General features: G+C 40.7%; 1 protein-coding gene across 3 annotated transcripts; it reads right to left on the bottom strand.

The window, feature by feature from the left end:
- Window positions 1-34: 34 nt before the first annotated feature.
- Window positions 35-16,955, bottom strand: DCAF11 (DDB1 and CUL4 associated factor 11). 3 transcript variants are annotated; one of them, XM_075277074.1, is made up of 15 exons: window positions 16,875-16,955; window positions 13,426-13,591; window positions 11,464-11,591; window positions 9,728-9,846; window positions 9,399-9,454; window positions 8,283-8,383; window positions 6,306-6,452; window positions 6,083-6,137; window positions 5,735-5,803; window positions 3,379-3,436; window positions 3,017-3,202; window positions 2,549-2,702; window positions 2,305-2,457; window positions 1,563-1,669; window positions 35-473 (listed from the first exon to the last, which is right to left on the bottom strand). In XM_075277074.1, exons 2-15 carry the CDS (start codon window positions 13,578-13,580, stop codon window positions 357-359), a joined length of 1,605 nt encoding a protein of 534 aa, XP_075133175.1. In that variant the 5' UTR covers window positions 13,581-13,591; window positions 16,875-16,955; the 3' UTR covers window positions 35-356. The 3 variants fall into 3 exon arrangements, with proteins under 3 accessions (XP_075133175.1, XP_075133157.1, XP_075133165.1); XM_075277056.1 differs by having other exon boundaries at window positions 13,426-13,624; window positions 16,875-16,951; XM_075277064.1 differs by having other exon boundaries at window positions 13,426-13,608; window positions 16,875-16,937.
- Between the last annotated feature and the right edge of the window lie 4,562 nt (window positions 16,956-21,517).

The raw sequence follows: 21,517 nt of genomic DNA, 5'->3' as shown, positions 1-21,517 counted from the left end.
ACTGAACACTTTTGCTGCTTTTAAAGAGTCAACATTCTATTGATTTGGTACATGTTTATTATAGAAATAAAGGCCAGGACACAAGAAACACACCATAATAGCACATCTTTGTTTTACCATATGTCAATGACAGGTGTCACTGCTGTGTCACAAAAATTCCCACCACCAAATCTGATACCTGTCAGTAATTACGGTCAGCAAGCTTCAATAGTCCTTATCAGCTTAGAAGAAGAAATCCATAATTCATGCTATTACATTCACCAAACTATACATACTAAGAATTAATCCTTTGATTCCCTGGCTATCTTCTGTTTCCCACATTGCAAGCCAAGTGTGTTAGTGGTCATTGCAGTTGACTACCAAGAGCTGGAACTGCTAGCAGGGCTGCCTTCAGACTCTAGTGGTGGGGTGCGCAGATCTTCCTCATAAAATTCAGACTGGCGGTGATCCCAAACACGAACGGTACCATCCCACTGAAGTTAAAAACAAACAGAGACTATGTAACAGGACAGCAATACTGAGATTGACAACATGCTGCATCATCATAATCTAATGTCAATAATATGTAATATCATCACTTCTGAATTTTGTTGTGTTCTGTGCCCATTGTTTCACTCGCAACAACATCATCTGACATCATGTGATGCAGTGTCACCTGATCATAATGGCCTGTCATTTCCTGCTTTGCTGAAGTTTCATCCATAACTAAGTCATGGCAAGAAGCCACTGTGGCCACCAAGGATAGCACATCACCACATTCATGGTGTAAACAGTGAGAACTAGAAATCACTTTCTTGGACATTGGGAGACCAGTGTTTGCAACCTAGAAAACCCTTTTAGTCTATGGTACCATGTAGAAAACCACAGTAAGGGACTTTCTCACCCTTATTATACCTATACGGAAAATGCCAGCGTTTCCGTAGGTATAATTGACATGTTGCGATTTTCAAAAACACAAGCGTTTTTTAAAAATGCAGCTTTTCTACTACAGATTTTTTTCTAAAATTAGTGGACTAGATTAGTCCAAATTTGTAGGTACTGTAAAACGTAGCATTTTTTGCCATAACTTTGGCAATGTATATGTAGCATAAAAGCTGCTGATAATCATACAGCTATTTGGTATATAAAATATTTACATAATAGTACAGATTTCCATAAAATAATTCAAAACCAGGCAAAATTTATTGAGTAGAAGAGTTGAGCTTCTTCACCGTTAACATTAGGGGTTGTTCACAAGTGGGAATTTAATGCTCATTTGGGATAAATTCCGCTCCCCCAAATCAATGGCAGATTCTGCCTCCTATTGTTTTCAATGGGAGGCATAGACTGCAGGATGCAGAAAAAATAAGAGTCCTGCTTGAGCTTGGCCTGGATGCTGTGGCAGATATAGCCGCAGAGTCTGCAGCTTGAGATTCCAGCTTGATTAGGCCCAATCATCTGGCCCATGAAATGAAAAGGAATCTGAGGTGGATGTTTGCCTCGAATTCCTCTTCATTTTCCGTCATGTGAACAACCCCTTACAATGATACTTCCCATTAAAATGGACAAGTGTTATAACTTACAGAACTGCTCACAAGCCTGTTGTCACAAGGATGCCAGCTAACGTCCCGCACACATGCTTTATGATTGGCCAATTTCTTCACTATTTGACCTGTTAACAAGTCATAAACTGAGGAAACAAAAAGAATCAAACCAATTATTTTTAGTTTATTCTATTTATTCAATTATTCTATTTCTAGTGTTCTGGATTGACTTTGTACTGATGCCTAAGAGAGGACCTCTCACTACCTCCAACACTGAGCAATAAATGCTGTTACTTTACTCTTAGTCTGATATGCTACTTAGTTTCTGTACTGTCAAGTGGCTGGTGTTAGGCAGGAAAAGGAAAGGGGAAATGATTCTGAGCTCTAACACTGGCCACCTCTCACTGGAGCTCTAAATCACACTCCATTGCCTATTTCTACCTGACACTGACCAGCTGACAGTACACAGTTTAATAGTATATCAGGCACCAAAATTAACTCCACTGCTCAGGAATGGTGGGTGCTAGAGAAAAAAAAACTGTGCCAGAATCAGTGGAGCAGCACCTATTAATAGATGATAAGTCATTGGTCATCAGCTATTATATCTGGGTGAACTGAATGGGGTGAATGTGTGAGATTATTATTAAGAGGACTGGACAGTAAATGTATATGGCTTTATAAAAATAATAAAAAAAAAAAAAAAAGAAAAGTTCTTTGCTTATATTCCAAAAAACAAAAACAAAAAACCAAAACAACCCAGCAAGGAAATATATTCACTTACTCACGACTCGGCCAGTTGAGCATCCACTGTACACATACTGCTGACCAGTGCTGCTTGCAGGGGAGAAGCGACACCGGATCAAAGTGTGCAGGACACCATGACCACGATAAGTCATCAGAGATGTGTCTCCAGGAAGGCGTTTTTTCCTGAGAGCTGGAAGGTATAAAAAACAATAGACTAAATAGAAAAGGCAAAATAATATGAATACAACACTTTTGTTGTTGGACTTAGAGGGTTAATTCACCTTTCTTGGGCACCTGTTGCCATCTGTAATCCCAGTTCTGCTGGGTGATTGCTCTACGTGAGGCCTCAAGCCCCTCTGGACCTGAAAATCGCCTAATGTCCCACAGCTTTATGCTCTGATCTTTTGAGTTTGAAAGTAGATATCGTGCATCCCCCTGGGACATAAAGAAATAATTTTATTATATGTAAGAAAAAAAAAAACTGCCCCAAAAGAGAAGAAACATGACAGGAAAAGCAATGCTGGCACAAGTTCTTCGGACATACAGATGAGAATCTGGCAGCAAAAAAAAAAAAAAAAAAAAAAAAAAAAAAAAGAAGCAGAAATAAAGAAAAGCATTGAGAAATCTATGATCAAAAGAATTTCTGAAGTTAAAAGAAAATGCAAAAAATAAGGCAATACAGATCACAGTAAAAGTAAGAATCAAAGAATCAAAGCAACACACGATACCTAAAACTTCATTGCTTTCACCTTGCTGTCAATGAATGTGATACCATCCTGATGTCCAGCCAACAGTCCCACCGGTTTGGCATCATCCTCACGCATTGTGCGACGATCCCACACTTTACACAGAGCATCATCACCCCCAGAATACAGGATGTGACAGCTATCATCAGCAAATGAGACAGCATTCACATCATCCTCATGAGAGCCAATCTAGGTTGAAGAGAAAACAAATGGTATTAAAAAAACCTTAGGACTTGGACAATATATCAGAAAGAAACCAGAGCACTACAGATATATAGACTGGGAAAAAGAGAGAGAAAGAGTTGAACAATAAGTACAAAGATCAGAAAGAAATAGTGTGAACGTCAGGAGACGCAGTGTTGTACCTTCAGAATTCGACGGTTTTGTTCTAGGTCGTACACATATACACATCCATCATTAGCTCTGTGGAGAGAATGTACATTATCTGTATCAATTCTGGATCACACTTTTCAGGCAGAATTTATATTCATTAACGCTCCCTTTGCATTACAAGGGTTGTCCATGATATTTTAGTATTGCGGCAGAGGGCACTAGTGACGTCTTGTGTCCTTACCTTAAGTCGCTGATTGGCCTCAGTGGTTACATGTGACAGGGACTTCCCACAGAAAAAAAGCTCCAGGACACTGTGGGGACTGTACTACAGCCTGGGCCACCGAAGCACTGGGGACAGATGAATATGTTTTTTCCTTTTCATCTTCCTCAGCCCCCCTGCCTTAATACAAAAATATTGTGGACAGCCCCTTTAAAGCCTATCCCATGAAAAAATGGGCTCCTGAAACTGAGTCCCCGGGTATAGTATCCCTGTCCCCTATGTATCACCAGTCTGTCTCTTGTATGTCCATTGTGCATAAAACAGACATGGCAAATCATCCGGTTTTACCAGGAATCTCACATTTTCTTGGCATTCAGACCCAGTCATAAATTAAATGTGATTTTTCTCAAAATAATAAAGCCTTTATATTTCATGTTGCTACTGTGCGCAAAAAGGGGTTTTCAGGATAATCATATTACACTGCTAGAATGACCTGGAATAGCACTAACCTAAACTCCATTGAAACTGTGTGGAAACGAGTAAAGAAACCTACTAGTCAGAAGCAACCAAAGAATAAAACAAATTTAGTACAAGTAATACCATTTTGGTTTCACATTATGGTACTTTGAAAACTAATAAACATGGTCCCCTCCACAGCAAACAATCATGGCGGAGCTTTCATTTTAAAGGTAAGCTGAGCAGCGGATGGATAGTCTGGGCATGATAAGAGAGAGCAATGTAATACGCATATATACACACACAGTCAATGAACAGCTGCAACATTACCAATGATTCCACCATTATTCCCATAGATTAAACCCTGTCTAAGTGAATGCCAACACACTGCAGACGAAAACATTACTTCTATTAATAATGTCATGTCCAAAAAGACAGATAACAGTAGAAAGAACAAGCTGATGCTATACACTGCAGTGCCAATTATGAGAGAAGAAAAAGGCAGCAACCTACTGCAGATGAAAAATCATCCTGCTAATATATAAAAGGCTGCTTTTGAAAGAAAGCACAAATGTTTATAATTCTTTAACTCCACTTACACAACATACATGACAAAAGGTGAAAACTAACAAAACAACAATTTCACAATATTTGTACACGTCTTGTTACCAAAACATAAAGATAATCTCCATATACAGGTAGATATATTAATGTTAAAGGGGTTTTCCGGGCTAAAATGCATTTTCTACACTAAACACCCTCCCCCCCCCCGTCTACTTTGTAAATTACATACATTAGCAAACATGTATATTTACCCATATCCTTACTCTAGGCACATTTTCTGATTATCCAGAAACGAGGAAATGGAACATCACCAATACTCCCCTCCTCATCATACTTACCTGTCTTCTTGTCCAGACTTCCCTTCACTGGGGACAGCTCCTCCTCCTTTTTGATTATTGCATGCGCAATAGTCCCAGCCCTGTGCTGTAGCCAGGGACTCCATCTCTACTATGCAGATGTCAGAGGGACCTCCAGCCTGCGCACGTGCCAGCAGAGTCAAAGGAGAGGAGGAGCCGTCCCTGCATGAAGGGAAATCTGGACAAGAAGACAGGCAAGTATGATGGGGTGGGGGAGAAGTCATCTGAGTTAGTTAGTTGGGAAGGGCTAGTAGTGGGTAGGATAGCTAGGGAGACAGGAAGGGAGAAAAGAAGGGGGAGTGAGTGAGAGGGAGGTAGTGTGAATCAGCCAACACCTACCATGATGCATTGAATTAGCTAAGACAACAGGAAGCTACACCTGTAAACAAATGCAGAGGATACCAGGAGCTCCCAGAGAAACCCAGAAATCACTCAAAACACTGCTAAAGATATTTTGTTGCACTTATTAATCCATTAATAGCATTAACAGATCTGTTTTTTAAAAAAATAAATAAATTTGCCCTGAAAACACCCACGTTGCGGAAATGGAGATTTTTTTTGTTGCAGATTTTGTTGCAGTTTTTTGAGCCAAAGTCAGTAATGGATTGAGCAAATGGTAGAAGTATAAGAGCTTCTATTTATTTCCCATTCCTTTTGTAGCCACTCCTAGGTTTGACTCAAATAAACGCAGCAAAATAAGCAACAAAAGAAGCTCCGTTTCCACAACGTGGTGCCTCAGCTTTAAATCATCTGTATAATGTTGCGTTTTTTTAAATAAAAATCTTTACTCACCCGCCAAGCACTTCCCGACCATCACGGGATACGGTGAGAGAAAAAACAGCAAAGCGTCTCTCTGATGGGCTGTTTAAAAGAGACAGATCAGAGGGGCATTATAAGGCTACTTAAATGAATTTATTTTATAGCTCCAAGAGAGCTTCATATCCTTCTGTGCCCTGTAACAGGTAGCCTACACATCACTGAGAACAATATATGTATGCAGTGCTAAAGAGTAGCTGACAAATGATAGAGCCCCTTTAATATAAAAATAAAGTATTTAAACACAGCTGTCTTATATATGTCCTAAAAAGTACAGCTAAAATATATGTGCTATATCCTGCATAAAGTGTCTACAAGCAGTACCTGAGATCAAGTGCAGTGTGTGATTCCGTGTCCCCATATATGTTGCAGATGTGAACTGTAATCAAATTAAAACACCATTATTACATATCAAGACACATACTGTAATAACATACCTCTATATATGTGTATAATATGTGAAAGTGTAACTACATATGTGCACACACATTCTATTATTAAACTGGCTGTTTTATTTGATAGGATAAATAAATGGGTGTATACTAACTGTAGTCAGACCAGCTAGAGTACAAGAAATGTCCTCCATCTGGAGTGAATGCCACATCAAGGACGCTCCAACCGACATCTCGGGCTTTTATGGTCCGAAACTTTTTGAAGGATCCATAACGACAGTCATACAGGCGAATATTCTGATCTGAGGCAACAGATGTAGTTTGTATTATAATACAGACGTAGTAGAGTTAACCCAAACTTATGTAACTGTCAAAACTGCTGAATTGAGATACCTTAAATATATATATCTCACAGTAGACAACAAAAACTAACTAAAAGTCTTTAGAAAATAGTTTTTCAAAGACATCATTATTTTTGTTCTTTCATCTTCCATAAGATTTCATGCAGCAGTTTGACCAATTTCAGAAGTTCTAGTTAACTCTTCAACATCTGTATGTGTGAAGAGAAAAGAAATGCCCAACAGTCCACAAACATTGTGTGAGCTAAAAATATAGATTCATTTAAAGATCAAGCACTAGTGATATAAAACATGCAAAACCTTTATAAGATTCAATCCATTAAACAGGCATGTGATGCCAGAAAATACACTAAGAACTTAAGCAGCTCTTTTGCAAAACTTTTATGCTCTGCACAAGCTTACAGAGGATCTTTCAGATCCTCACAGATGTGCGGTATTACATATTGCCCCTCCGGGCAGTACTCTAACATAGGCTTCATCTGTCAGGGGCACAGATGTACACCAATATGTACAGGACTCAGGTGCATATTGGGAAAGCTGACAGTAAGCTTTCTAGCGATATATAATACTGCACATCTATGAGGATGTGAAAGCTCCTCTTTAAAACGCATTTGTCTAATAAAGAAAACTTCCCTAATCATACTTACCTGCCATCCTCGTGTCACAGAGCACATTACATTGCTAAACATCATACCTTTGTTATGTATGTCACTTTGGAGATTTACATAAAAACAACTTTGAAGTCTTATAACAATAATTTTTATTTATATAGCACCAACATATTCCGCAGCGCAGTACAATTTGTAGGGTTCAAGTACAGACAGAAAGTTACATTATAAAGAAATAATTACTTCACACAATGGGACTGAGGGCCCTGCTCGCAGGAGCTTACAATCTATGAGGTAGAGGGGGGTGACACAAGAGGTAGCAGGGGCGGCACTGGAGGTAGCATTGCTTATACAGTGGTCATACGTCTTATGCAAATTAGGAAGCTTGCACCCACCCTTTGCCATGGGAGTTGATCCTGCCTCTGCTACCTAAGCAGCAAGATCAGTGTTACAAGAGTGCCTCCACTTGCACCAGAGCACCAACTGCCTCATTTGCATAAGACTTCAAACAGTTTTTCTCCAAATCTACAAAAGTGACATATATAACAAAGGTGTTATTTATCACTGTAATGTGCTCTGTGACACAATAGTGGCAGATGAGTATTCTTGGGAGAGGTGAAAGATTCCCATTATACAAACAGAACTACTTAAGTCAGATTTTTTTGTTTACTTTCTACAGTTTTTTTCCCATATAGGTTCAGAAAACTTATATAGCTACCACATAGTACATGCAAATCAGGTGTTCTCAGCACCAGAAACTAGGGTTGAGCGGAAAGATCGGATAAGATCGGATTCCGATCCCGATCTTTTCCCGCGGGATTGAGGTCGGAGGTTATTTCCCACAATGCTTCACTACTGGACAATCATTGTGGGAATAGCTAACAATGATTAGCCAGTAGTCAAGCATTGTGGGAAATAACCTCCGACCTTGATCCCGCGGGAAAAGATCGGGATCGGAATCCGATCTTATCCGATCTTTTCGCTCAACCCTACCAGAAACCTATGTCTAGGTACCATTTCAAAGCTGCTAGTACAGTGCACATATCATCAAAGTCTCGTCTTTGTCTAACATAACAGAACCTACGGTATGTTTATTACTATATATTTATGACATTGTCCTTTGTGTTCCCATTGTCATTGCATCAGCACTTTGAGGATACTATACCCTGGCAGGCGGACATAAAGATGGCTCCATCTGAAGAATATACTCCACAGAAAGCCTTCTGAGTGTACGAATCCGTGGCAAAAACATGGTTTGGCAGAAAGCTGCAAGCAAGCAAGTTTAAATCATAGATTTTTCAAGCATAAATAATCTTTCAAAAAATGTTGAAACAGCAAAGTGTGTGTACATGAGTAATACCACTAGGTATGGTCATGATATGACTTATATCCTTTATTTTATAGCAGTTTCCATTCTGTAGACTCCATTTCAAATTCTCAGTTTTCCCTAAGCTGGTGGGTGGAGTATAGATGTTAAGATGTCTCTACTGGCACACAGAAAATAGATAATATACTGTTCAATTAATCCTCTCTCTCACTCAGAAGCATCAGCAGGATCTTGTTATACAGAAGTACTGACCTGCACTGATGCGAATGGGTTGAAATAGAAGCTTTCCATTTAACTTCAATAGCTGTGCCTATGTCTCTCCTCCCCTCTCCATAGAAAACTATGTAAAGCTGTCATACTATGGCTCTTGCTCAAGCAGAAAACTCAGAGTCAAGGGCCGTTCACATCACATTATTTCACCCATTTAACACATCTGACGACAGATACAAACTGATGACCATCTGTTTACATAAAATGTTTAATAAAAAAAAACAGATCAGTATAGTATATCCTACTTCTGTATCCTGCAGAAACTGATCCGATTTTATTCACCATTGGTACTATGTAAACAGATGCTCAACTGTTTCCATTCATTTTTAGCATTAGTTTTTTGTTTTTTTTTTGTATCCATAAAACTGATAAACAAACAGATAGTTAAAGTGAGAAATAAATGACTCCAAAAAATGATCTGTTAATCTGATGATCAAAATGTGATATGAATGGCCCCTAAATATCAATGTTTTAGGAGGGAGGGGAGAGCAGGAAAATAGATAAGTGGAGAAAGAAATTCTGGTAAGAAATATTATAAAGTTTATTATATTCACCTGCACCAGTAAGTTATGACAAGTTTTTGAAAAGTTATTTACCAACCATTTCAGGTATAGACTGATAAAATGTATCTCAAGAGGAATCATTATCAAAATCATGAGAGTAGAAATGATCATAAATACTCACTGAGATGTCACACAGCAACGCACTCCATGCGAGAAGCCACATCCTCCTCGCTCTCTCTGTATCCAATAAAAAAATAAATTATGTACACATTGTAAAACCACCAATATTAGTAAATTTGTTATTAATATTTACCAGTGTGTCATTGGTCACATATGTATTGAACTATGTCAAAGTCTGTATGAGCAAGAAGAGTTGTAACTACAGTAGATTTATCCTCTGATATACATAATATTTCATGCTTAAAAGTGGTGAATATTACAGCAACTTATTGATCATGGAAGAAAAAGATATCCACTAATAATGACTGTGTTGATAAGTACAGAATTTACCTCCAGAAGTTGTCGAGTGATATTTTGTTCTCTGCGGGCTCCTAGTCTTCCTGTAGCAAGCAAGACCTGGGTTCTTATCTGGCTCTGGTCCAGTACTGCAGTGTCTGGTGTGGGATCAACTGCAATATCAGATAAGAAATTTAGAATAGGCAAAATAAATATCCATAAAACATAAAGACTAACAGGAAAAATGAGCATCAAGAACTATGTTCCAATAACATCTGGATATATCCCAGCAACCATGAACTAGTGTAGCGCTATTAATTTGTAGACGGAAACAAGAGAAACTACAGAAGCAATAAAAAGATTTTTTTATGAATTAAACATTAAAGTATGTGGAGAGATGCAACTGCATGCTGGGCGATAAAGCTGCTGAGGACACCTCACAATGCACAGCAAGTATCATGCATGGTTCCTAGAAAGAGTTATACAACTTTCTAATATATACTGGTAGAGATGAGCGAGTACTGTTCGGATCAGCTGATCCGAACAGCACGCTCGCATAGAAATGAATGGATGTAGCCAGCACGCGGGGGGTTAAGCGGCCGGCCGACGTCAAAGCGGAAGTACCAGGTGCTTCTATTCATTTCTATGGAGCGTGCTGTTCGGATCGGCTGATCCGAACAGTACTTGCTTATCTCTATATACTGGTTTTTATTTCTTTACTTCTCTGTTTGATCAGTGAATTGCTGAAAACCAGAAAAATATCACTGCTGAGATGAAAATAAAACAGTATAAAGCCAAGGCTAGCATCTGCATAGCTGAAAAAGAATTGTCTAGACTGGGTAGAAATCTTTATGGCCAATGTCCTGGATTTCACAATGTGATAATGGTGTGGCTTTTTGCCATACTATTGCCATCTTGTGTGAATGCACTCTTATGATATCTAGGCATAATACATACTTTGATAAACTACATATTACTATACTTTGCTGACATTCCCAGTTTTGCTCATATTTAAATTTTAAGGCAGAGGTGTCCTAACTCTTTGCCAAGAGGGCCAGATTTGAAAATGTGTGGAGGCTGACCATTCAAACTGATATTGTTATAACCATTAAAAAGTACCTTTCTCGTTCTCATAGATATGCGGTATTATATAGCTCTAGAAAGTCGACAGTGCTCTGAATTCAGACATGAAAGGTCCTCTTTAACATTAAATGCAAATGAACGGTTTTATGAAATTTTTATTGCAAATGGCATATGTTTAATTTCTTCACACAGAGCTCAAAAGTTAGCCCCCATCACTGCCCAGACACAATATAGTGGCGTTATCATTGGTCCCCATGTAAACAGTATGGGGGACCAGTGAAGGAGCCACTGTATAGGGGGAGCTGTGAAGTAGATACTGTATGTGGATGGGTGCGGGGGATAATAGCCTCTTCACTGATCTCCTTTATTTATTAGGTCATTACTTACCTGTCTGCATCCTGGTCCCGCTCTGTCTTCCTGCTCAGGGAGCACAGTTGTGACGTCATGCGCACCCGCAGCAGAAAGAAACGGGATGCAACAGATAACAGACAGGTAAGTATTGGTACTTTCCTTGTAGGCCACAGACTCAATGTAGCCTGTGGCCTACAAGCTCTACCAGTAGCAGAACAGGACTGGCTTATGAGGAAAGAGGAGGTCTGCGTTACAGATTTCCTAAAGCAAATCTAATGATCCCAACTAGCTGCATTAGAACACATATTACAGCTATAAGACTTTAAACAATTAACCTGCCTTTATTTATTACTTACCAGGAGGATTGTAGCGGTCTCCCAAGCAGCCCTCCCAAGCACTGTCATTGTCATCATCAGAATCAGAAAGCGACTGTACTAGGTGCAAGCTTGCAGGTCCTCCTCCCTGCACTAGCCGAACCTGCCCTCTGTAGGATAGAGAGAGAGAGGAGAAATAGTGTATGAGTGACAATACTGCATACACTTGCTATAAATAGGGGGACTATATACATAGGCTGTTGTTTACACATTGGATTGAAAGGCAACATGTATTGGTCAGGGCAGAAACAGGAAGCAGACCCTCCCATTTTTTTGCTGCAAATATGCAGTTTGCACTGCAACAAATCTGAACGTCACTGTCATTCAATGGTACTAATACTCAATTTTTCAGTGCAGGAAATAAGGAGATTTTGGATGCATACAAATGGGTTTGCAGGCACAATTACATTCATGTGATGCAAATTTCATACGGACTTTCATGAAACACTAAATCTGCAGCCAAAATCCAAAATGTGTAAACATGCCTGTATAGTTGGAAATATCACCGACCAGTAAAAGTAAAAATGTTGATAGATAGAGGTGCATGAAGTGTTTTTACTGCTGTAACAGTATAGGCAAACGATTCTGAAAGAAAATATATTTGTAGGCATCACCTACATGATTAATATTAAAAGTAATGTGCTAACTACAGGGATATGTACGACAGAATACGGCTCTCCATCAAGGGAGTATATAAATACTAAAATTTGTGAAATAAAAGCTACGCAGCTTGAATGTGCCGCAGCAATTGCATCTTGTTCTGACTAATCCAGGCCCAAGGCCAAGGATCCCCAACCTAGTCTGCAACTTGAACTTGTACATTCTTATGCCCTAAACAGTGAAGAAAACACACTGCATACAAGTACTGTCTACCCAAATGTATCTAGTTAGCATGGAAGTAATGAGTCTACGTATGTTTGTGAGTGTGCATGCAAGTAACACATATTTGTATGTGTGCTTTTATGCTCTTTTTTTTTTTTGGTATAGTGAGTCTGGGGACAGACACAACATCTCCTGCAGCTAACCTATGTGATTTATAGTTGCAGCATTTAAACAAATTCCATTCACATGCTGCATAAAAACTCCTGAAAACAGGATTATTTAAGAACTGTATGACATTACTATTTTGGTTCTATGTAGCAGTATTGTTTGAGCACTCTATAGCACCATGATGTGACTAATGTTAGATTGTAATATAGATAGCTATCACGTGGATGATTTTTCCACTTTTATTTAAGCATTGTAAAACAGCATTGTCCTGGCTATGGTGATATTGTTTCAGCATTGTATTACAATGCTCTATTGATTGTATTATATGGTGGATATTGTTTCAGGATTGAAGACAATTATTATTATTATATGCTATTATTACTATATATTATCACACAAAAGCTGCTCATTGAAGAACTGTAAACAGAAAATGATGCTGGTTCAGGATAAAAATAACTGGAAAGATATTAATGCATTTGTTATCTATCTTTTATTATTTAGATGTTTATTTAGATTTGTACATGATTATTAATTTTTGTACTATTCATATAATATTTTGTCAATTTTCTGGTTGCTTATTAGCCCTTCTGTTTTCTAAAGGCTATTTGGTCAATGTATAGTTGAGCATAGAAGCAATGCAGATATATAAAAATACAAGAACTGCACAGGACATCCAAGGTGCAAGACCTCAAAAGACTTGATGCAATGTCTCGCAGAAGCAATCCAAAATTAAGATATAAGATCAGTACCAAAATCCACGATGCCTTTATACAGCCATTAGAATGTTTCAGCTCGTTGTGGAGCCCTTCTAAATGTGAACATGGAGGATAAAGCGACTGGGACCTATGGCACTATATATATCTGCACAGAGGTGAGGTACTAACACTTATGTACTGATGAAATAGAAAAATGTATGTAATGTGAACTGTACAATGACGTGTGGGGTGTTGTTACCTGCGCAGAAGATACGCCAGTACCTGCGCCAGGTCAACGTTCTCCTCGTCATCATCATCCTGCAGACTTCGAGATCCTGAGTTGTTGCGGGAGCCTCTTGGAGAATCCCCTGAAGCTCCTCCTCCAGCCGCACTGCTACTACTGCGTGTTCCCATTCTCCATTCCCCTGTACACCATATAAGCCTTAATATAACAAAGCCTTTGTTACAAAGAAAAAAACATGAGAATTAACATTACTTGCGTATATTTCAGGAACAGTTGTACTTGGGACCTTGTGCTTCTCTGACAGTGTTTTCTTTAAATGCAGTTATAAGTTTTGTGATGGGCAAAATATCTCACTGTATTATTCCCCCCAAAGCAATGCTTTCACAGTGAAAAGAAGCCCACATACAGGGCCACACAGTGGCTTAGTGGTTAGCACTGCAGCCTTGCAGTGCTGGAGTCCTGGTGTTCAAATCCCACCAAGGGCAAAAAACCATCTGCAAGGAGTTTGTATGTTCTCCCCGTGTTTGCATGGATTTCCATCCCATATTCCTAAGACATACTGATAGGGAAAAATGTACATTGTGAGCTCTATGTGGGGCTCTCAATCTACATAAAAAAGCCCACATACAACTTTGAACGGAGCATGTTGTGGTTGTTTTTTTTTTTTACTACTGTCTGTATTGAATGTATCTTTGCCTTATTAGGGATGTTTTTCATCAAAACAAATAAATTTTTTGGAAATGATGTAACAAATATCAATTCTCAAATATTGCACTGATATTATGCACACAATAAACTAATAATGTTATTCATACTACATGGCAAGTGCCAGAAGGAAGCCAAAAAAAATAATGGCACAATTGCTGTTTATTCCTATGAAACCCAACCCATAAACATGAATATAACAAATTGATGACATAAGTGTACCCTAAAATAGCGCCAAAGAAATACATAACTTGCCCCCCCCAAAACAAGCTCTCATGAAACTATAACAATAATAAAATAAAGTTGTGGCTCTCTGGATGTGGTAATGCTTCTTTTTTTTTTTATCCATGATTTTTTTCATATCTTTTATTGTGAAAAAGCAGTAAAAATAAGTACAATAAAAAAAAAGCAAAACAAATTTACTTCATCCTTAAAAGGGTTGTCCTGGATAAATGACAATGAGCTGGGTTACTATAAAATAAAATAAGAAATGATGGTCCTCTATTCAGATGGCACATCCCCCATTCTCTCTGATGCCAGGACTGGCGAGGCCAAAAATGAAGAAGCTCACGTTACCATTGCAACCCATTACAGGGCTCAGCGGCCACATGTTGGGTTCTGGTGGCGTCATTGCTGATACATTGTGATGGGCCAATTACCTACCGGTTGACCTATGAATATGCACACAGAGTTAGTTGTGAAATGCTGATAGGACCATCTCCTTCCTCACTCCCTCCCATACACCTCCGCCCTGTCTCTCTAGCTATCCCGCTTTTCCCTACATACTCAACCCAAACTACCGACCCATATTATATACTTACCCTCCACGCTTCTTCCTGTGAGACTGCCCCTCCCCCTCCTGTATTGATTCTGTCTGTGAGAGCTCTTCTCCTCCAGTGATGATCCACCTCTACTGCACATGCGTGGATATGCAGTAGAGGTGAATTACCAGCAGTAGTGCGCACACAGCACTTGGAGAAGAGGAGAACATTGCGCCACCTGCAGAATCATTAAAGGGGGAGGAGCCATCTCGCCAGAAGAAGCATGGAGGGTATGTATAATGGGGTGGATGGGGGTGGATGGGGGTGGATGGGGGTGGATGGGGGTGGATGGGGGTGGGAGTAGTAGTGATGATCCATCTCCGGAAATAGGGAAACGGATCATCACCAGATAATCAGAAAATGTAGGTAAATATACATATTTGATTAAATGTTATTTAGAAAGTAGGAGGGGGTGGTTTTTCTTGGCACAGGATCCCTCCTCCTATAGTTCTTCTTCCAGAGGGCGGTGAGAAGGGGAAGGCTGATGATGCAGCAGTGCTCAAGGAATAGTTAGAAGGCTTCTGGTGCTCTGTGCTGGACAATTTGCATATCAGTAAAAATGGGCTCATTCCAAAACACCAGCGCCGATGAAAGAATAAAAAGTATCCCTGGAAACAGCCTTTCTAAAAGCTATGCAAAGATATGTTTATTTAAAAATGGCTATTGCCAATGATAGACTCCATTTAATGACGTATCCTTAGGATAGGTCATTAATATCAGATTGGTAGGGGTCTGACACCCAGGTTCTGCACTGATCAGTTGCTTTTAGCACAGTGTACAAAGCCTGAAGTAGATGGATACGAAAATGTCATTAATTGTCAGCCTTAGAAAACCCCACTGTATAAAATGTTTTATGCTAAGGCCCCATGCTGCAAACACAGCGCAAAAAAAAACGTTTTGTCTTATAGTACCAGCAAATTAACAAAACTCACTAATCTCATCCACACACAGTGGAAAAAAGAGTTACAGAAAAGCACAAGAATTTAGCTGCGGAGTTGTGAGCATTATCCCAATGTAATAGGTGAAGAAAGAGTGCACAGAAAAATGTAATGAAAAACATTGTTTCTCTACATGGGACCTTAACCTAAAGTGTTTTTTCAGTACTTACACCGTAAAAAAATAGATCAGTTGGTTGAAGAGGCCACATTTGGTTGGTGTTGTATACGGCTTCCTCAATACTAAGCACAGAGCGCTATATACTGCATCAAAGGCTGTGCTTGGTATACAGCTCAGTCCCATTCACTAGAAAGGGACTGAGCTGCTGCCACACCACGTGATGTCACTAGCACAGGGAAGAAGTCAGGACACTCTTCAAACACCTGATGTGTAGGGGTCCCAAGTGTCAAAACCTCAACAATCACATACTGGAGATATAGCCCTTCAATAATTTACACCAACCCACCCCCACCCGATTACTCAAATGCCGAAGTGTTTCTGATCATTGTAATGAAGAGATTTGTGGCCATTTCTTGCTCAAATCTTAACAAATTAACATAAAGGTCCCACATTGGACGGTCCTAAACGGGTTAACTCCGTTTCCAACTCCCCTTTCTCAGTAGCCAGCAGTGTTGCCACTCTCTGCAGCCCTTCACGTGAATATTGGATGGCTGGCCCTATGTTAGGGGAGTGCTAGTCAAGCAATCCTCAATACAAGCTTACACTGCATGCATGCTTATCACTGAAGACACGACACCATGGCGGCCGTGTAACATATCACTGTAGTAAACTTAGCCCTGGGCATTAGTGCACAATACTCCTATATATTCCCATGAGCCACCTCTTGTCAGTGACATTACGTAAGCATGACGGCGGGGAGGTCAGGCGCACAAAGTGGCCGGCTCGGAGCTTGCCCACGGAGCTCCTTAAGTCGGTAGCCCTGCCTGGCACCCAGAGGGGATGCCGAGCGCTAAGAACAGTATATAGATTGAGGATACATACACAAGTGTTTACATCTCTTCAGACCGTCTCCCGGCTGCTTCCGCTTCTCAGACTCAGCACGTGACTAAACCCTGATTGGTCAACAGGTCGCCTGAGTTCTACACCGCCGCCAGTAATTGGCTCCCCTTAGTCCCGCCCTCTTGTTTACAATGTTCTACTGTAGAACAGCGATCTGTAGCTCATTGGTTGGTCCGGTCACCCAGGAGACCGTTAACCCTCTCCTCACACTCAATCCCTAGTACAAATAACGGTACATTAACTGACCTGTGCCCCTGTACAGAAATGACTGCAGGGACGGCACAGTGGCTCAGTGGTTAGCACTGCAGCCTGGCATTGCTGAATTTCTGGGTTCGAATCCCGTCAGGAACAACATCTGCAAGGAGTTTGTATGTTCTCTCCGTGTTTGTGTGGATTTCCTCCCATTCTAGGCCCCGTTCACATCTGCGTTCAGATTTCCATTTGGGGAGTCTGCTTAGGGACCCTCCAAAGGAAACCTATACACATTAAAAAGCGGTTACCTAAGGAAATCCACAGACCCCATATAGACTATAAGGGTAAGTTCGCACAGAGATTTTTGGTCAGGATTTTGAGGCTGTATCCGACTCAAAATCCTGACCAAAAAGATGGCTCCCATTGAAATTTAAAAAAAGAAAGTGAGGTGCTCATTCTTTCAGGCGGATTTGCATCGCAATTCGGCCTGAAGACACTCCCTTCTCCGGACTAGCCCCCTTCATTGGGCCTAATCCAGAGTGGAGTGCGCGGCTGGTGCAGTGCATCGGCTTTCAGTTGCGGTTTCAGGTTCCCCGGTTTTAGGTTCCAGACCAAAAAACTCTATCTGAACTTACCATAAGGCTGGGGACCCCACGCGCTGGAAATGTTGCAATTTGCCCATGGCATAAATGCTACAGGAAAAAGTGCGGAGTTTTACAGTAACTGCAAATTTGGATGGAATTCTAGCAAATCCCATGCCCACTTTGCAGTAAAAACTGCAGCACGGACATGCTGCAATTTCCAAAACCGGCGCGTTTTTGGAAATCGCAGCATGTCAATTATATCTACGGAAACCCTCTCCTTCCCTTTCCTCGACTATGCCTGTCCCACCCAGATCTCCATCTCTCCTGGCAGGAGTATGGCCAGTTGTCGTTTTCTCTCCCACCCCTGCTCTCTACATCCCTGTCATCTTTGGAGTCCACCGTTGTCTCCTCGAACTCCCTACCAACGTGTGTTTTCTCTCTTGTACGACCTCCTCCTCACTGATGCTACGCCGGGGTTGCTCTCATATGTGGCCATTCTGAATGCCGACCTTTCCTCGGGCCTGCCGCCTGCTGATTGGGATAAGTCTCCAGGAGTCTTCTGACTTCTCTTTTTTTTCTCCTGAGGGGGGACCTGGTTGCGCTTCTGCCCTTCTCCTTTCTCTCTTCCCTTTCCCTTCCCAGTTTTCCTCCATATTCGTGTCATGTTCCCCCCCCTTGTTATTCTGTTTGTTTGTCTTGCCCTTCCGGGGCCTTGTTTTCTCCCCTTTTTCTCTTCTTGTTCGTTCCGTTTTTATGAGTTGGCCCATATGGCCGATTCGTATTATCTTTATTTTTGCTTTGACAATGAGTGATATATTGTATTTTATCTTGTCGGCCGGGGGTGCCCCCCTCGTCTGCGCATACAATCAGGGCCTGCGTGCCTTGCTATCAGATTTCCATGTTTGTTCTGTTCTTATGTTATAAAACCCTCAATAAAAACCAATTACACATACATATATGGAAACGCCGGCGGCTTTCTCATAGATATAATTGTAACAGAAAGTCTGCGGAAGGAAACTCAGTGAACTTTCTGTTTAAAGCGCTGCTGGAAGAACCGTGATGCGTTCCTGCCACGGTTTTTTCTGCACTGCTTTATAGCTGCGGGTCATCCCGTGGGGCCTTAACCTAAGGGTATTTTGACAAGGAGTTTTTTGCATGCGGATTTTGACGCGCAATCCGCCTCAAATTCTGCCTGCAGAACAGGCTCTCATTCATTTCAATGGGAGTTGCTCCCTTTTTTCCCACTAGCGATTTTTTTCAGCTAGAGGGAAAATGAAGTGACACATCTTATCTTCCCACAGATTCCGTGGCTGACTCATGTATTGCAGTGTATATTAGACAGTTAGCTTATGCAGACGAATAGGGTCACAGCCTCCATTATGGGCAGGATCAACCAGGTATGTGACAGGGCAACGGTGGGGCTGACCTGGGGTCACTGTTTTGACACCAAGCTGCCAAATAAGAACACTGGCACCCCCGAAAACATCACAGGGGTGGGGGCAATGTCCCTATGCAGGTTACCTCCACTGTTTCATGCCCCCTTCCAGATTGCCCCCAGTTTAATGTCCTCATGTAGATTGCCCTCATAGTTACATGTCCCCCTCCACAGTATATATCAAACAAAGAAAAAAAGAAAAACACAATACTCTCTTGTCCCCTGTTCTCATCTGTGTCTACGCTTAGGTTTAGTTCACATGTGTTTTTTGGTCCGGATTTTGACGCAGGAAGACGCGTCAGAATCCAGACCAAAATGCGCCTGCCACAGCCAGCCGCAACTGTCGCAGCTTACGACGGTCGGGGTTTTCCACTCCGGATTAGGCCCAATTGAATGGGCCTAGTCCGGAGGGATTGTCTTGACGCGGACGCCGTGGACGCGGAATCCGCATCAAGATAGGGCAGGTCGCTTCTTTTTTCTGTGAGTGGTAAAATACCGCTCTTGGAAAACGGAAATGACCAGCTCCCATTGAATTCAATGGGAGGCGGTTTTTTGACACAGATTCTGCGTCAAAATCCAGACCAAAAAACTATGTGTGAACTGGCCCTTAGTGTACATTTACATGGAAGTCCCTGCTGATTAGGCCTATTCGTCTGGTCCTAATCAGCAGAAGAAAGACGCAGTGGATTGCCGATGCCCTGCATGAGCATCCATAGCGGTGATACTACCGCAGAATATATGGGAATTCCTCTTCGTTTTCTGCTGTTTGAACTTAGTAATAGAGTCTTCAGAGAACAACAGGCGTGATGGAAGTGACATCACTACATTGCTCCTACTGCTCCTAAGACACCAGGAGAAAGAGGCAGGAGCCTAATGGCGAAGCAGAAAGTGGACAGCTACTGCGTCATTCTAGTATTCAACTCATCTGTACGCCGAAGACACAGATGAGTTGGAGGGCAGCCACAGCCGGACTGCGGTGGCAGACATCACAGCTCCAGGAACAGGTGAATATGTCTTTTTTTTTTTTTAAATGTTACACCTGCCCCCACTCCTCTGGAGTTTTTCCAACTCCTGGAAAATCCCTTTAAGAATAATGTCCCATAGTGCACACAATATAATGTCTCACAGTAGTCCCTCCACACAGTATAGTTTCCCATAGTGATCCCTCCACACAATACATCTCATTTTTTCCAAAAATTTCAGATTCAGCCAAAACTGAAATTTTTGAGATTTTCCACTCACAAGACATTATTATATTTTGGGTTCTCTTCAGACCCCAGAATATAAAAAGCGGGGGTCCAGGGGGAGATTATTAAACATACCTAGTAATGTTACTCCAGGCCTCTTCTGGTCTCAGATATGTTATGAATGACATGAAAAACCACTGAGGCCTGTGAGTGGGCCTCAGCACTCATGTATGAGACTGTAAAAGGCCTGAGGAACAAGGTGAGTATTCTTTGTTTTTTTTTTTCCACTTTCCCCTAGCTTCCCCAAGCCTCCAGCTTGTAAGTGAAACTTCACAGTTATGGTCAATGACTTAGAAATAAAGCAGATAAGCAGTGCCAAATTTAATCACAATGTATATTAGGAAGTGTTTTGTATGGATGCTTCCTGTTATCTGTCCCGTTTTTTTTTTGTTTTTTTTTAACTGGTTGGTTAACCATTTTAAAGTCTATGAGTCAGTAAAATAAAACAGTTATCTCTGGATATACAGTCATAGAGGACCGGCTGTTAATCACTAATAGAACCGCCTCCTTGAATTCTCAACATAGAAAGAGCAGAGATGTCAGTGAATAAAATTATACTGAATCTTTTCGCACAAACCTATACACCAATGTGCTTGGCTCTTTCTGTTTTAGAACATGCTGCCTACAGACTGAACATTATTCTCTTAAATCATGGACATAGCCATATAAATTGCCATTGTTTAGCAAAGGAAATTAATTTCATAACGTTAAGTTAATATGTTTATGACAGGATGGAAACTATGCGACACCAAACACTGAGTTCTTTGTCAACAGAGTATCTTCATTGCCTTATGCTTACTATCAGTAATGGCTGATAGGCTTATTGTTTAGGTAATAAAGTATATTGCTTACTCTTGACACAAGAGACTAGACTCATTGTCTAGAAGTGATTAATACCTGTCAACAAATTTTAATTTCCTCAAAAGATCATATACATCTATTTAATTTAGAACAGGATATAAAATTGGATATTCTAGGAAGCAATCATAAGTTGTCCACATTGCTTGCCCAAAGGGCATTGGTTTAATGGGGTTGCTCACGCTAATTATTATTTTTTTAATATTATGTTAAATAAAAAAAAACATACACACCTGTCCCTGGTTCTCTGTTTTCTCCCAACGCAGTCGGGTTCTGCTGCTCCAATGTTATCTTCTGCTGAAAGAGAAT

This window comes from Leptodactylus fuscus, chromosome 1, assembly GCF_031893055.1.
Source record: "Leptodactylus fuscus isolate aLepFus1 chromosome 1, aLepFus1.hap2, whole genome shotgun sequence".
NCBI lineage: Eukaryota > Metazoa > Chordata > Amphibia > Anura > Leptodactylidae > Leptodactylus > Leptodactylus fuscus.
The sequence above is the reverse complement of the archived record's forward strand: the minus strand, read 5'-3'. Positions and strand labels throughout refer to the sequence as shown.

Excerpts from the sequence above, each read along its gene's own strand:
- DCAF11 (XM_075277074.1), bottom strand. The coding sequence starts at position 13,580 with ATGGGAACACGCAGTAGTAGCAGTGCGGCTGGAGGAGGAGCTTCAGGG. Across the intron at positions 6,138-6,305 it reads CTCTAGCTGGTCTGACTACA|TTCACATCTGCAACATATAT; the intron begins GTTAGTATACAC and ends ATTTGATTACAG. Across the intron at positions 1,670-2,304 it reads CTCAACTGGCCGAGTCGTGA|TTTATGACTTGTTAACAGGT; the intron begins GTAAGTGAATAT and ends TTGTTTCCTCAG.